This window comes from Channa argus, chromosome 3, assembly GCF_033026475.1.
Source record: "Channa argus isolate prfri chromosome 3, Channa argus male v1.0, whole genome shotgun sequence".
Lineage (NCBI taxonomy): Eukaryota > Metazoa > Chordata > Actinopteri > Anabantiformes > Channidae > Channa > Channa argus.
Window position 1 is genome coordinate 7,513,189 of NC_090199.1, and position 16,182 is coordinate 7,529,370.

At 40.5% G+C, this 16,182-nt stretch overlaps 1 protein-coding gene across 1 annotated transcript in view; it reads left to right on the forward strand.

Moving 5' to 3' along the window:
- Positions 1-15,821, forward strand: part of LOC137124037 (uncharacterized) — a 31,349-nt gene extending 15,528 nt beyond the window's left edge. Inside the window, exons 27-65 of the mRNA XM_067498640.1 lie at positions 69-181; positions 280-450; positions 541-572; positions 676-773; positions 1,516-1,538; positions 1,629-1,650; positions 1,747-1,774; positions 1,873-1,957; positions 2,059-2,205; positions 2,496-2,707; positions 2,795-2,898; positions 3,676-3,794; positions 3,919-4,074; positions 4,168-4,376; positions 4,484-4,569; positions 4,736-4,872; positions 4,967-5,092; positions 5,316-5,506; positions 5,664-5,752; positions 6,575-6,702; positions 6,805-6,932; positions 7,010-7,124; positions 7,722-7,940; positions 8,044-8,214; positions 8,623-8,769; positions 8,856-8,920; positions 9,013-9,142; positions 9,711-9,796; positions 9,885-10,014; positions 10,556-10,746; positions 10,947-11,037; positions 11,152-11,281; positions 11,354-11,544; positions 12,205-12,366; positions 12,450-12,586; positions 13,035-13,177; positions 13,265-13,359; positions 13,514-13,823; positions 15,212-15,821. Of these exons, the coding sequence (XP_067354741.1) occupies positions 69-181; positions 280-450; positions 541-572; positions 676-773; positions 1,516-1,538; positions 1,629-1,650; positions 1,747-1,774; positions 1,873-1,957; positions 2,059-2,205; positions 2,496-2,707; positions 2,795-2,898; positions 3,676-3,794; positions 3,919-4,074; positions 4,168-4,376; positions 4,484-4,569; positions 4,736-4,872; positions 4,967-5,092; positions 5,316-5,506; positions 5,664-5,752; positions 6,575-6,702; positions 6,805-6,932; positions 7,010-7,124; positions 7,722-7,940; positions 8,044-8,214; positions 8,623-8,769; positions 8,856-8,920; positions 9,013-9,142; positions 9,711-9,796; positions 9,885-10,014; positions 10,556-10,746; positions 10,947-11,037; positions 11,152-11,281; positions 11,354-11,544; positions 12,205-12,366; positions 12,450-12,586; positions 13,035-13,177; positions 13,265-13,359; positions 13,514-13,823; positions 15,212-15,297 (5,003 nt within the window). The 3' untranslated portion in view covers positions 15,298-15,821. The remainder of the gene's footprint in view (positions 1-68; positions 182-279; positions 451-540; positions 573-675; positions 774-1,515; positions 1,539-1,628; positions 1,651-1,746; positions 1,775-1,872; positions 1,958-2,058; positions 2,206-2,495; positions 2,708-2,794; positions 2,899-3,675; positions 3,795-3,918; positions 4,075-4,167; positions 4,377-4,483; positions 4,570-4,735; positions 4,873-4,966; positions 5,093-5,315; positions 5,507-5,663; positions 5,753-6,574; positions 6,703-6,804; positions 6,933-7,009; positions 7,125-7,721; positions 7,941-8,043; positions 8,215-8,622; positions 8,770-8,855; positions 8,921-9,012; positions 9,143-9,710; positions 9,797-9,884; positions 10,015-10,555; positions 10,747-10,946; positions 11,038-11,151; positions 11,282-11,353; positions 11,545-12,204; positions 12,367-12,449; positions 12,587-13,034; positions 13,178-13,264; positions 13,360-13,513; positions 13,824-15,211) is intronic.
- Positions 15,822-16,182: the final 361 nt, after the last annotated feature.

The window sequence follows — 16,182 nt, forward strand, 5'->3', positions numbered from 1 at the left end:
AACTACAGCGCTTTTATGTCACCTCACTGTGTCTGGATTTACAGATATTTCTTTATAATTTGCTGCAGGTCCAGGCTGTGTGAACGGCTCCAGTGCAGACTGGCTTAATAAGAATCTGGGTCCATTTTCAAGGGCGTTGTCCCTCCAAGAGCTTCTGCATCTCAACCCTCAATTCAACTCTGTAAGAATTTACGGCATTATTGCAATTGGCTGAAATTGTTATTGTTTATTTATTTTTCACACCATTAATTGTCTTCTCCTTCCTTCCCTTCTCTTCAGCTGGAGGTCCTACCAGTCCTGACTCCAAAGCAGACTGCAGAGCTGCTGCTGTTGAATGATCCTACTTTGCCAGGCAAAGACGTCATCATCAATGCAGTCTTTGAGTACCTGACTCAGGTCCCCGAGCAACTTCCAGAGTTCCTGTTTTACCTAGTCATGTTCCTCCCACAGGTAGAAAGAGTTTCCTCTTCCCCTAAATTCGAGGAATTTACACTTTGTACTGCTTGTTAAACTAACCATGTTTGTTTTCTGCATTTCAAGGGAAATTTTTCATGCGCATCATACAAAACGTTGTGAGTTCATATCTAAATGTGTTCATTTTAGTGGAGGTTTTTATAAAATTGTTTATTTAAATAATTAAATTGGGATGTTAATTTCACATGTTTGGGTGTTCAGGTTTACCAGACTGGACTTGGCCATGGCCACAGTTTCTCTGGATGTAGTTGCATCCATCGCTGACAGCAAGATGAACATATCCAAATCCATACCAGCAGGTAAGAAGCACAGTGTGGGAAATCATATTAAAGAGCTGGTGTCATGGTCTTTTTCCACTTGTGCGTATTGTAAACATAACCATGACATTTTATTTGTTGAAAGTTGTTCGGATTTCTCTAAATCCACCTTGAGAAGAAGCTCAAATTGCCTTCTGTCTTTTATCTGTTTGGAAGCTGTTAACACAACATTTGCTTTATTTATAAGGCCTTTCTCTGATTGGCACTGGTGGGGGCTTCACATGTACCACCACCCAATAGGAACATGACCTAACGATTAACACACATTCTCTTATGCAACACGCAATGGTGGCTGCTGGAGAGATAAATAGAGTAAGACAAAAGTGATATAGCAATCTGTGAGCTGGAGTCTGAACCTGAATGAGAAGAGAAAGAAGCTGCTGTTGCACAACTGAGATGTGAACAGGCGGTTTCAGAAAGATAGGATCCTGTCTAAGGGTCATTTTAGGGGGAATCATCCTTGTTTATCCCTGATATGTTGCTTCAGCACCACTCAGTCTCCAGGTGGGAGCTTCAGAATATGAAACAACTTTTCAGAGGTGTGACGTGTAGTGAGTGGTTGGTCAAGTGAATTTCTTACACCTATTGCTAAAAGGGAACGTTTTGGTGCCAATTCTGTGCAGTTTTTAAGTTTATTAGATTTACGTGAACTTATTGTAACTCAGCCTTCGATTGCTGATTTATACCAAACATTAAAATGCATTCATCTGTTCTTTTATTATAGGTTGCATCATATACGGTGGACAGGTAATTGTAAATTTGGCATTTTTTTCATTAATTATCCTTTTTTTAAATAATAGCAAACTCATCTCCATCTTTATCCTTTTCTCTCCCAAGTGCAATGCCACCAGGATAAATGGTAAGTTAACCGGCTGCTTACAAATTAAACTTTAATATTTAAATTATAACTTATTATAACTTATTATAACTTATATGTTTGCTGTTTCTTGTTCAGAATCTGCCATATGTGCCGGAGTGAACAGGTTTGTAAAGCAAAGCATTAAATTAAACCACAATGTTTGTTCTACTGATTAATTTATCGCTGACAAACTTTTGCTCTGTTTTAATTTTTGAACTTCAGCACAACGCTGCAGCTCTATCTCAACACTGGAGCAATGAACTCACACCTCTGTGACTTTCCTGTCGAGCAGTTTGCTTGTGCCTCCGTAAGATGGACTGTTCTTGAAACTACCACAGCCTAAACAGTTTCAAGCTTATTGTCAGTGTTTTGTCTCATCTGCTGTCACTCTGCTATTTCATCACGCAGCTGTCAGCACTAACAGCACAGGGTCTGGCAGAAGTGATTAAGTGTAATCGTTCCTCCAACTCAAGTGGATCCAGACCGGCCTGGGGTCTTCTCCTCACCAAAGCCTCTCTCGTGCTCGATGGAGCTCTGGATCTCCTAAGCAACCAGGTACAAAAACCCAATTTCCCCCTGCAGTAACACACACAAAGTATTTCAAATATAATCTAAGTAGACAACATTTTATATGATGGCTAGAAAATATGGCGGATTTATTTAAAAGCTGCTGAAACCATTTTTATTTTCTTTCTACTATTCAAGTCATCCCCAGTTGAAAATACTGACTATTGATAATGATATTGAACGATTAATTATTATAATGAGAAGTGTAGGTACAAAAAGTGAATTCCACATTTCCCAGATTTAAATTTACATCTGTCTCCCTTTTGTCTTTGTTGTAGACTCTGGACCCCAGAAGCCCTGCGGTGTCAGTGATTCTGGACACTATACAGGAACTCCAGTTGGGGGCTTTCAGCCAGACCAACATTCACAATTCCTCCATCATCGTGCAGTGGTTCAGAGTCAAGTTTCTCCCCTTCCTGCCTGCTGTTTCCCCCGACTTCCTGTCATGTCTCATCACAACTGGTTTGAACTGCAACACCTACCAACAAATGTAAGCAGCACAGCACGTATCACTTGGCACAATCTGCACTAAATGTCATAAAACCCTAATACCAGTCATTTCGTTTCTGAAACCCAGTGTGCAGATTTTGAGCCGTGTCCAGCCACAAATGAGTCTCGCCAGCCAGGTGTCTGTTTACACGCACTTCATTAGGCCTTTCCTCACCAGCAACAACACTGCAGGTAAGTGCTGCTCATAAATTGATTAGACCTGGAAGTATCAGGTCTTTTTTTCAGTGTACCACATTCTGCATTTTGTAGCTAATACATTTGACATGTGTGCGAGTTTACAGTAAGGTCAAACCCTGCAGGGATGGATGGATAATGAGTAAATGGGTCTCTGGGCACAGATTCCATCTTGTGGTTTTTTTATGATCATATTAAGTCTATTTGTGGTCAGTTTAGTTTGTTTTCGGTTTTTGTCATTTCATGTCAGTTGGTCTGTTTCTTATGATTTTGTGTTTATTTTTGGACATTGTGTCTTTTTGTTTGTACATTTGTGCCTATTTTTATATGTTATTTGTCTTTTTTTTTTTGTAATTTTCACCTCTTTTGAATAGGTTTAGGTAATTGTTCATTTTTCATCTTTTTGAGGTTATGTATCTCTGTGTGGCCACTTTGTGTCTTTTACTTGAGCTCATTTAGACAAGAAATATGAACATTGACTTACGAGGTTTTGGCCCCTGAGTCTGTGTCCAGTTAGCCCATTCAGCAATGCATCCATGCCTGTAAGTGAACCCGAGACGACAAGGCAAAGTCATCATAATTTATAATCTTGAGGACACAAATGTGGACCACAAGTTGTCAAACATGCATAAAAGACAATATATGCGACTCGTAATGCAATAACATAATAGATCCGATGTGCCACTCGTTTCTGAAGTGTAGTCCTCAGTTGCAGAGGGTATATACATTTTTCCAAGAATAAGTTGTCTTTGTTTTATGTGTATTGCGAATCAGATCCCAGCTGCAGCTTTAACACTACAAACACTTCAGACTGGATGCAGAAGAATCTGGGGGGTTTCGCTGTCATCGTGCCCTTCCAAGACCTGCAGATACTCTACCCCAAGTTTTCAGCGGTACTTTCTGATACATTACGTTGAAATACTTTTAATAAATTGGTTTTTAATGTGTTTGTCCCTTTCTGCTCTCTTTGGTTTTCATGTTTGATTTGACCATCTCTGTATCGGTTACTATTTGCAGATGGATGCCTTATCACAGCTGTCAGACAGACAGCTAGCGGGGTTGGCTGCAACGCCTGGCCTGCTCACCTCTCCTGCGCAGGTTATCACGATAATGAATCTAATCCCCAACCAACTCCTTCCTGCCTTCTTCGATGACTTCTCCTCGGCCATTGCAGTGAGTGTGCATCAAACTTAATGCAAATGCTTCGGTGGGTTTCTGGAAATGATGCTCAGTTATCTTGATTTTGTGTTTTCTCTTTTCCTGTAGGGTCACGAAACCACACTGCCCTCTCCAGTGAGGTCAACCATGCTACAAGTGGTGTTTGATCGTGCAAATCTCAGCTCAGTGAGTGATTCGGACGTGTCACTGTGGCTCCGCAAACGACTGCCCCCCCTGCTGATAAACCTGTCACCAGTTCAAGTTGCGCCGCTCTTTGCAATACTGGCAGGAAGGAGCTGTAGCATCGGGCAGCAGGGGTATGTGTAAAGCTGTGATGTCCCATGTAATCATTTCATTTGATTTAAAGTATTTTGTTTTTACACAAATACGTTAAAACTGATGACATATTTATGTTTTATTTCAGCCTAGGGGACCTGAATTCAGTCATCTCGTCTCTCAGCAATGAGACAAAGAAACAAATCTTCAGCAACATCGTTCAGGCCCTTGGAGGTAAAAAAAAACAAAAACAAAAACAAAAAAACTCAAAGGAAGCTTGTTAGAGATTTTGTTGATAACTTATTATAAATAATGGTTTATTGTAATCACATCACTCAGTCAGTTTAATAGATTCCGTCAAACATCCATGGACGTTTACTTTTATGCTCCATTGTTCTAGGACCAACACCTCTCCGCTGCTACGGGGCCAACTACAACACCAGTTTCTACAGTTTCCTGCACCTGTCCTTCATGGGATTCCAGTTCCCCAACCTGTCCACCTTCATGTCCCTCATGCCTCCAGACAGAACGTATCAGGTGTGTGTCCAGGAATAAAACTCATTTCGAATAGTAGGGATACAAAGCGCAGGAAAAGGAGGTTGAATGATTTGCTTTGTTTTTGTCCTCATAGCTGGTCAACTCCATCCCTCCATCGGATCTTGGGGCCTTACTTCGTCAGCCAGACGTTGTCGACAACAGTGCACAGCTTTGTGTGCTCTACAACAACTACGCTCGGACACGAGAGTTCCTGGCGACAGTATGCAACACGCACAAAAATGCAAAAACACACAAACATAACACAAGGTTTTGGACCAAATTACGATAAAATAGATCAAGAAAATGCAAAATAATGCCCATTTGTATTCAATATAGTTACACAGATATAATTAGCTGTAGATATTCCCTAATTTTCTCCAAAATGTGCATAAGCAGTTGCCAGTGTGATGATATAACTACATGGCTGTGTATGTCCACTACAGGAGTCTCTGCCAGCAGTAGTGGAGCAGGCTACTCTGCCTTGCGTATGGCCCTTGGCCCTCGGCAGCTCCACAAAATCAGACGTCAATGCTTGGTTTGACCAAAGCCTCAAGAACTACTTGGTCTTCCTCACAAAGAGTCTCATCAACCCCAGTGTCACATACAACGCCTCATGTTTGGCCTTCCAAAAGTTGTACGTATGCTCAGTAGAGCACTGGCTGCTTGTGACATGAAATATTTCTTCTTTTAAAATGCTTTACATGTATAGAAGGAAAAGAGGTCAGTTTTTATTCGAGCTTTGCGGTGTAAGATTGTGACAAATATTCTTATTTAATTTGGGTTCGTTCCAGCGTTTCAGTGATGGCTCGGTACAACTACACTGGTGCAGACTTTGGGAGAGCAGATGTGTTCAACAGCATCAGGGCTTATCTCACCTCAGGTCAGTGTACACCTGCTGTATAATGGTAACTTATGGTTTGGCAGAGGTCTGTAATGAACGTTTTGGTTCCGATATCATTAATAATATTGATTATTAAGTAAAGTAGAGGTAAATTAAACCTTTATTGAACTCTAGAGGAGAGTTTGAGGTGTAGCTCTCTCTCCTCTCATGTTAGCTTGTGTTTTGTTTCAGAGTATGTATTTGTTTTTTATTGTTTACTGAACATCTGGGGTTTACTCTACATACAATATCTTTATATATATACACAGTATATACTGTATACAGTATACTGTATATATACACAGTATACTGTATATATACACAGTATACTGCATATATACACAGTATACTGTATATATACACAGTATACTGCATATATACACAGTATATATATATATATATATATATATATATATGAATTCTGACATTTTGTTATGCTTTTATTTATAAAAAAAAGCTTCAATTTAATGTTTTGTGTCATATTGTAATATTTACATACTATCATAAAGCGGGTGGTAGCAGTGCTTAATTGTTCATACAAATTATATCAACGTCTCCAAATTTGTTTGTCTTATTTTGACAAGATGTGGTAACTTTGAAGTAATTCATACTTGGAATCAAACAGTAATGAGATAATTTGACAAGACTTAGGAATAGACTCTGCATGACGTTTCTCTACCTTAATCTACTTCCAACCTTTAGGAACTAAGACCAGTTTTTCTCTCTAAACTTTTGGCCACCATTTTATCTCCAGGTTTTTGTTTATAGATTGTATATAGTTTATCATTTCATCAGTGAACTATATGCTACCTGTCACTGCAGAGACGGTGCCCAGGTGTTATGATCCTAACAACCCAGACTTGAACTCTACAGCCTGGTTTGCTCAGTACATTGGCGTTTTCCTACCGTTCCTCACGCTGGATGAGCTTCAGATGTTTGGATCAGCACAGGTCAGCACAGCAACTAACTATTGTTCAGTGGGATTGAATTCGCTGAGGAGTGATGGACTGACTAGATTGTGATTGTTTATACTCTCTTCCTCCTCTCTGCAGGTTATCCAGGTGTTCACAGTGAACCCTCTCAACATCGCCCTCTTTAACCTCACTACCTTACCCCTCAACCTCACCAACTACTACACGTCACTGCTTTATAAACAGGACAGCAACTTTAACCCGCTACTGTACGTCGAAAACTTCCAAATGTATTTCACCTTGCAGCCACAATTCCAGAGTTAAACCACGTTGTCTCTCTCTGCAGGCTTCCTCTGGCGTTTCAGTGTGTCGCTCCTGCGCCAGCGTACAGCCGGCTGACCGCACAACAAAGTTTAACTGTTCTGCAGAGCCTGGACACCTGTACAGACCTGGACCCGCAGGTAATAAACAGAAGCCACCACATGCATTACAGCAGCAGAGCTGCGTTTTGCTCAGAGGAACGTTGTAGAAAGTGAGGGAACATAACAAAAGCAGTGGATCCTTAAATGGTTTTATGAGAAGGAAATTTACATAAATCCTATGTTATGGCCTTTGCAGTCACTAGACTTTAATCACAAAACACATCAGTCAAACTGATATGAATCAAACACAAGTCCACAGGAGAACTTGCACATTAACCAGCCAGAGAAATCACATAAGAAATGCACTTGTGAATGTGTGAGGCAACGCGTCTTAAAAATATATTTTGAAATAAAAAATACTTCATCCAGTGGAGTTGGGATACTGGCTGATGTGTTTTTAAAAGTTTTTGGACAGCAATGGAGCTCTTAGGCACAGACTAACAACCTAATCCAGGCTCCAGGCTGATGAGATAAAACATGAGCAGAGAAGATGCAATGTTGCTGTTGGAACTTAGAAAATGAAATGCTTCTTTCAAACAAGGATAAATCCTCTATGCACACAGATGTTGGGTTTTATGTTTTGAACACATTCAGAAACAAGCTCTACAACCGATGTTATTTCTTTGGCCTTTGTAGATTTCTGCCACTTTAGTGAATAACCTTGGTAACAACATCAATGTGGCAGCCCTAGTTGCCCTCGGAAATGACAGTACCAGCTTGTCCACAGGCCAGATAATGGCAATAAACCCCAAGGACTTGGCTAATGCCCTCTCAACGCTCAGCAATGTGGAGGGCTGGAGCGAAGGTCAGGCCAGGGCCATCATCCAGGCCCTGATGTCTTCAGGCTTCATGCAGGTAGCTGCTGTCTGTCACCGTTTGTTTTTCAGATCTGATTTGTCTCTTAGCACATCAGTCCCGTCTCACCCGTGTTCTGCTTTCCCCCTCTGCCTCTGAGCAGTTCAGCACCAGCTTTGACCTGATCAAACTGGGCTCTCTGGTTGTCGGTGTTCCCGCTGCAGTGTTCAGGAGCATGAGCGGCTCCCAGCTTATTTCTGCCTCTACCAATCCTTCCTTCCTGGTGAACCTGATGTCCAGCCCACAGATCATCCAGCAGATTTTTGTAACTCAGGTATGACCGTCACCAATCTGCCCGTACGCACACCATTAGATGAAGGACAGTAACCCCTTCATTATCTAAACCTACAACAAGTTTAAAAAGTTTAGTTGTTGTCAAATAGAGACACCGAGTGTCTTTACATACACACTAGCATCCTTAAAAGACAAAAACCAGGAACTGCGACATGTTAACACCTCATCTTTGTTTGTGATCATTCCTACATGGTGAACATCCAAATAAATAGTCAAAACCACTTTACTAATTTGAATGTACTGTAAACATACTATTATTTACATAAAATAGAAATAGGTTTTTTGCAGTCATGAACTAAAATGAACTTTTGTCAGAAATGTGCATTAACCTGATTAAACATGATACAACACACATACAACATCCAATTTGTGTAAAAATTATCTCCAGATCGTGTCGGTGAACACCAACAGCGAGACGATCATACAGAACGTTCCAGATCAAATGGCCACTGAAATCCCTCGACCTCTGCTGCTGGGATTCTCAGGCAGCAGCGACATCGCAGCGCTAAACAGGAAGACGTGGAAAGAGGAGCAGGTAGGGGCGATGCGAGGATGAAATATACAGTAATTCTGCTCAACAAACCTGCTGTATGTCACTACAGTCTGTATGTTTTCCATTAGGTTGAGTTATTCTTCAATGTCGTAGCTGTGGAAAATGCAACCACAGTGCTGGGAGGTCCAAGCAAGTGAGTGTTAAAAGATGTTTTCAGTAGAGATACACAATAAGAAGTTCACATAAATTCTAACATGCTGTGTGTGTGTGTGTGTGTGTGTGTAGTTTGTCATCCTCTCTGCTGCAAGGCTTCACCTGCACTGGAGTGAGGGCTATTCAGCAACCACAGATCAAGAGGCTGATCCAAGCCTGTCGGAGGGAAGGCAAAAACAAGGTTGGACTGGTGGAGACTCAGGTGAGACCCGAGGACAACGTGTGTGTCGCTGTGTGTGTGTGTGTGTGTGTGAGAGAGAGTGAGTGAGTGAGTGAGTGAGAGTGAGTGAGTGAGTGAGAGTGAGAGTGGAGGTAGTCCACCTGGTCCACCTTTGCGTGATGGCGTCCAAGTTAGTTAGAGTGAGTGAGTGAGAGTGAGTGTGAGAGTGAGTGTGAGAGTGAGTGAGAGTGAGTGAGAGTGAGTGAGAGAGTGAGTGCGTGTGTGTGAGTGTGTGAGAGTGAGTGAGTGAGTGTGTGAGAGTGAGTGAGTGAGTGTGTGAGTGAGTGAGTGAGTGAGTGAGTGAGTGAGTGAGTGAGTAACAGATTGAGATAATTGTGGCCAAACCCAGATTTTCCTTTTTTGGTCTTGTAGGTTACACTAAATGTTTGTTTATGTAGAAGGTAAAGTTGTAAAATGTCCAGTTTTAGTTTAGGTCGTCCCAGCAGGCTCAGCTTGAGCCCAGTTTTAATCTTCTGCACCTACAGACCATTGAATCGCCGCTAATTATAACAGTAAAAGAGACATTCAGTGTTTGTTGTCTGTCCAACAGCTGACCTGCATGTACAACTACATTAAAGGAGATCCAACTGCCACCAGCTTCGACCTGTATCCTCCTGACATGCTGCTGTATTATGAGTGAGTTTTAAATAAAGCGACAGCAAAAGTACGTTTTGCCACGATAACAGAACATTTTGTTGTTCACCGTCTGTCTTTCCGTCTGCAGTTACTCTCTGGTGCCACAGGCCAACTGCAGGTCGTACTTTCAACAGTTGGGCGCTGCGGATTTCACCGTCCTCTCCTCCGCCCTCAGCTACAAACTAACTGCTCTCTTTGCTAATGCGATGAGCTGCCTAGTGAGTTTCTGAAAAACAAAAACCACATCACATCTCAAACGGCCAAATGTACAGAATATTTTTATATTTTCGAAAACTTAAATCTGCCTCTCTCAAAGATGTCCATGTGTGTCTATCAGGGGGAACATGTTTGATTTTGGGGGAGACTAAAGACCACCACCATACACCAACAAAGAGCCCTGCAGTAATTCTGATACATTTTGTATTTTGATTACAAACATACAGTGGTTAATATTTCAGTTTTCTTTTCAGCTTACCCTCAAAAATGCAGCATCAACTTAAAAATTATCGTCAGTGTAAATTGCTGTATAAAATGTAATTTGTAAAATCATTGTGACTTTAGGTGTTTTGTCATTCTGTTCTCGTACAGTTTCCTACTTATTGCTTTTTTTGATCATTTTTGCCGAACTCTACACACTAACCATTGGCTACAAGAGTTAAGAGTCTTAGAGACACTGGCTCAGCATTCAGTGTTTAAGTGCTCAGAAATGTTTTTTCATTTCAAATCTGTAATTTCTGGCTTTATTTCTTGTGTTTTAAGGGCATAACAAACACAAGTTTGACTAAAGATAATATAGCAGTGCTGGGAAACATGTGCTGCACTCTGGACGCCTCCTACATTCAGAACTCTGACCCCTCCATCTTGGAAACCCTCAAGAACTGCCCGGGCTTCACCAGCACTCAAATAGCTGCTATTCAGATTCTGCTGCTGAGTGGGAAAACACAGTACGGGTAAGTCAGCAATACAACACTACATGCTGCGGTTTAAAACAAACAAAACAAAAAACCATAAAAACTTTTATTTCAATGTTAGTAGATATATTTATCCCCAGCAGTTTTACGTGTCCAGCTGCATCAGTTTCATCTGAATAAAGATGAAAATGGATGAAATGATTGCTTCATTTTCCTACATTCATGTTGCCCTGTTTCAGAGCTCCATCAACATGGAATCTACAAACTCTGAAGACCCTCGGGATGTTACCCCTTTATCTGACCTCAACCTTCTATAGAAACTTTGACACAGTGAGTAACACATCGTTGCATGGACAGCATATACTCGTTGAGTCGAGGAGGTGACATTATGTGTTTGGTTTGCTGTTGTAAATCATGCATCTGTTTCATTTCATCCATGACTAGAGCACGAAGCAGCAGTTCTTGAGTTACTTCCTGGTTGTTCTTCAGAACAACAGGGTAAACCGACGGTTGAGGGGAAGCTTGAAGGAACAAATAAAACTCTCCATTATCAACAAGTCAAAACGATCAATAGGTCAGTGTCTTTCTTTGTTCCATTTATTCCTCGTGAATTTACCGTTTTAATTATTATTTTCCTGCTTTGTAGATAGTACTTGCACTGTAGGAATCATCACCCAGGTGACCATCAGCGAGAGCACGTTCCCCTTCAACTATGAAGACATAAATCAGTTTGACTACTGCCTCAGCCCCTTGACGGTCAGAAATAACTTGGACGCCATCACTGCAAAGGTGGACCAGGTGGACTACCTCCAGATTGTTCTCAACAAGCTGCAGGAGGTAGGTGAACAGGAGAAGACAAACTTAATGCCTATGCTCTCTAAAGACTTCTTCTTTATCCATCCATCCATTATCTGTATTATGGCACGCACACAAAGTGTCCCAGGTTAAAGTCAGGCTACAGACGTTTGTTGGATGTCGTAGCCCCTCTCTTCTCCAGTGTCTCCTGCCCAGATAGTCAGAAATACTGACAAAAATCTCTTTTAAATCAATAAAAAAAAAAACTTTATAAAAGATCATCCAATGTAGCATTAAAATGTAAAGTTAAAAAAAAAGAACACAGTTATTATTGGATTTACAGGAGAATATAGTTATTATTTAAGAATAATTATTGAATTATTAATGAGCAGGTAAAGTTGTAGTTCATTGAATGAATTCATAATAATACACAATTATGAATCCGAATTAGTGGATACAGCTAACTAAAGTAGTAGTAATAGTAATAGTAACGAAAAAGTGCCAAATAAAAATAAAAATAAACTGTATTTCCTGCTGAATTTCAGTGGACTAAAAGTAAAATAACAAAACCATGAGTGAAACCATTCATCACTGACTTAATCTCTTCATTGTATTTACTGTACAGGTAAAAATCTTCACTGATTTTTTTTTTTTTAAACAAATGAACTGACTCTGATTTGATGCCTTCTTGCATATATACAGGCTTACGGGGCCACCTCCACCATCCCAGAAGACCAGGTTCAGCTCTTAGGTCCAGCATCTCGTGTGGCCACTACCGACAACATAAACAAGTGGACCATCACTCAGATTGACACCCTCGCTGCTTTGATGGACCCATCGAACGGCCCATGGGACCCAAGTCTGGTGAGCAACCAAAAGAAAAAGTTGTCCTGTAGGTGTGTTGTGTATGTGTGTGTTCTAACAAATCCATGTTTCTTCTCATCCAGGCTAAAGCCATCATCTCTAAGTATCTGAGTGTTGCAGGGAACGGACTCGGCAGCTCAGAGCTCATCGCCATTGGAGGAGTCAACCTGTGTGACCTGGACGTGAATGTTTTGAAGAACATTTCTCAACAAAGCCTCAAGTAAGAAGTTTTAACCCGTCATCTCTTCCTGAGGCTGTATGTAATGAGGATGCTGTGTCATATGATTAACCTTTTAAACTCTGGGCATATTTTTAGGCCTGTAGCTCAAAATATCATAACCATAATTAAATGAGTAGATCTCTGCAAACTCGAGGCCCATTTGAGTACAATGAATTCAGTGTAAAAAAGCAAGTTCATGATGAATGTCCCTTTGGAATGATGCAGCTGCAGCTCTAAACATCTGTGAAATCATAGTTTAACATATGAACAATATCTCTGCAGTGGTTGATTCTAAGGTTTGAGTACAGCCAGTTCAGGCCAGGTCTCCATTTTGAATTTCCGCATGTACAAAACTACATATTTTATTTGTATATCACAAATAGTGTTTATTACATCCAAATATGAGACGCTCTGTGACGTCTCGTCTCATACACTGTGTTTTCTGCAGAAATGCCGGCGCCTTGAATGTCGCCAGCTGTACTGCAGAGAAACAGACTGCTCTGTTCTCCATCGCTGTACAAGCATTTTCTACAACCACCCGGGAAGCTACTACCCCTGTGACCTCCTACCAGCTCACAAAACCTTATATCAGTAGGCAAACACACATTTGTACACACACATCTATTAGAAAATACAAAAATCGGAAGATAGCCAACTTGTTTCTTTCCTGACTTGCAGGTGGCGCAGATCTTAATTATGTCCGCAGTTTGGAGGGCTCTGATGTCAACATGGACATGCCGACCTTCGTCAGTCTGAATCCAAACATTGTACTGGTGAGTGGCGCGTGTGTGTGTGTGTGTGTGTGTGTGTGTGTGTCGTTGTGATGTTGAAACATATGAGAGTCTGAAATCTTCAAACGTAATTGTGTGATTATCTGTACAGTAAAGGAGTACATACTGTAACATTTCTCTGTTCCGCTGTCTCTAGAACCTGACTGTTGGTGAAGTTCAAGCTCTTCTTGGCAAAAACCTGCCAGATTTAAAGTCCTATGAAAACCAATCCCTGGTGAGGAGCTGGATCAGCGCGCAGGAGCAGTCACAGCTTGACACACTGCAAATTGGTGTCACGGGAGGAAGGGCTAGCCCCACAACCACCAACTCTCCAACAACTACAACCATCTCCCCCTCATCATCGACAACATCCTCAACAACATCATCATCATCAACATCGGCAACCACTGCAACCGCTCCACCAACTGCTACCACGAAGCCTGGAAGCAGCAGCACCACTACCTCCAGTAAGTTGCATGATTCCAAAAATAATAGGAAAATAATTTAGCTTTACGTACCAAAAAACAATATTTTCTAAAAACGATTTGCTCTGGTAGCCTAGTTGATACCGAGATTTTATTTTGAAGACAGACCTGAGAACAATGTAATCAGACGACCACAAAATCCACCACAACATCAGTTAAGGACGCACAGGCTCAATGGGCAAAACTAGATGACTTAGGAAAACCTCAGATTAAAACATGAGTATATTAATAAATGAGTATAGCTTGAGGGCAGATTGTGGTTACGGTGCATAATATGTGAAACAAGTTGGCCAGGATCAGTGCATTTAGTTTAAAGATCTGAGAACAAGTATAGTTAAGCGATGGAGGGTCGGGGGCCGAGAGCATGAAAATTACCTTGACTTATGGAACATGATCTCTGTCTGAGTTTATGGTGACACGACACAACAGTACAGAAAATCTGAGGACGACCTCAAAAAGCAGACTTTAGTTACGATAGTTAACTTTGTTAACTTTTAATTTTAAGTCAATGCTCAGCAATGATTAAGAAAATGTAAAATGTTTTTCATGCTGTAGCAAAGCATTGGGGTGTTTGTGTGTGTGTGTGTGTGTGTGTGTGTGTCACAAGATGCAGTAGGGTCAATAACCGTAGTAGTAAAAGCTTACTACTGTAACTGTAACTACTGTTTTAGCATGTTTGACTCCCTGCAGTAGAAAAGGCCAAAAAGCATTTTGTGTGGTTACATAAAAAAGCAGCCGAACACAATCCCCACTGTGAGTATTTCAACCGCCTTCATCTTCAAAGTGTAGGCCAATTATCTTTTGGCCTATTTTGATTTGAGGAACTGTTATCCAGCAACATCTGTTTTTAATATATACATATTTGTGAATTAAGACAATAAATGAAAAGTAAAAGTTCGGATGAAATTCAATTTTACCTTATTTTCTTGTAACCCACAACCTACCATTTCTACACTGGTAATAAAGTAACAACACAACATGCGTCTCAGTTAAGGGGCCACTTTGGGGGGCTGCATTTGAAATACAATTAAAATCACACTTTCATGCAAGGTTGCGCCGTTTCAAAGGTGCCTTCAAATCCCTGGTAACCACATGGCAACGAAGGTAGATCCTTCACGGCCCAACATTTTCCAAGATTCTTTGAAAGCCACGTCTTTGCAGAGAACACAAGAATACAACGCAATCTCAAATTTGCTGAAAAGCCACTAGATTTGTTCCATTTTTACAAAATGTAAAATGTTTTTTCCCACCCCGGAGCTTTGAAAGAACATACGCTGTTAAGGGAAAACATGAAAACTCTTACTGTTGATGCTCACTATCATTCAATCTTTGAAATTGATCTCTACTTATGGCTTTTGTGTCTCATTTAGGTAAAGGTACCTTCATCAGAGCAGACGCCGGCCTCTCCTTCCTCGTTCTCCTTTTACTTTTCATGACTTCTCAGAACATCGTGTGAGGAAACATGCTACATGGCTGGTTACTGTAATTCTATGCACTGGATGGTTACATGTAAATAGAATAGAACATGTTTGTTTTTCCTCATAAAGGAAACTAATGTAATATCAGAGGTGCTGCAGACAGCCAGAGTTACCTCAAACCAAAGGCCACATAAAACAGCTAAATACATGTGGCTCTGTTGTTTAGATTGTTAAAACGATGTTCAATGGTAAAATTAAGGTGAAGGTTTCTGCTGTACTTGTTTTGCTGTAATCACATGTATTATATTTAATAATGCACTTTATTTAGCTTGGCTTCCTGTGCAAATGCCTATTATAGCCAACCATTGGACATAATGTTATCTGTTAGATGGTAACATTGTTTCACCTGCACAGTAACAAATCTGGTCCTAATGATATTGCCAAATATTTTAATAAATCAGATTCAAACAACAACAACAACAACAACTGAATAAGAAGAACAAAAAAAAAAAAGAAAAAAAAGAAAAAGAAAAAGCCAGCAATGTTGAGACAATGGATGAAATGATTAAATTTAGTGGGTATAGATTCTATACAATGATTTATTTATCGCTGTTAGGTCACATGACTTACCCACGAAGGGACAGGGCTTCACTGGAGTTACCCAGGTTACACATCATTGCTCGAGGACAAGCAATCTGCACCGTCATCGGATAATGTATCTAGAAGAAACAGAATAGTTCGGTAGTTTGAAGAGCTTATTACAATCTCTACAGATAATCATGGTATTTGTTCCCACTGGTCTTAGAGGCTGCATTTGAACTGAATCACAGCCAGCATCAACAGACATCTGAATAATAATAGTAATAATAATAATAATAATAATAATAATAATAATAATAATGCCCTTACACACATGCATGCAT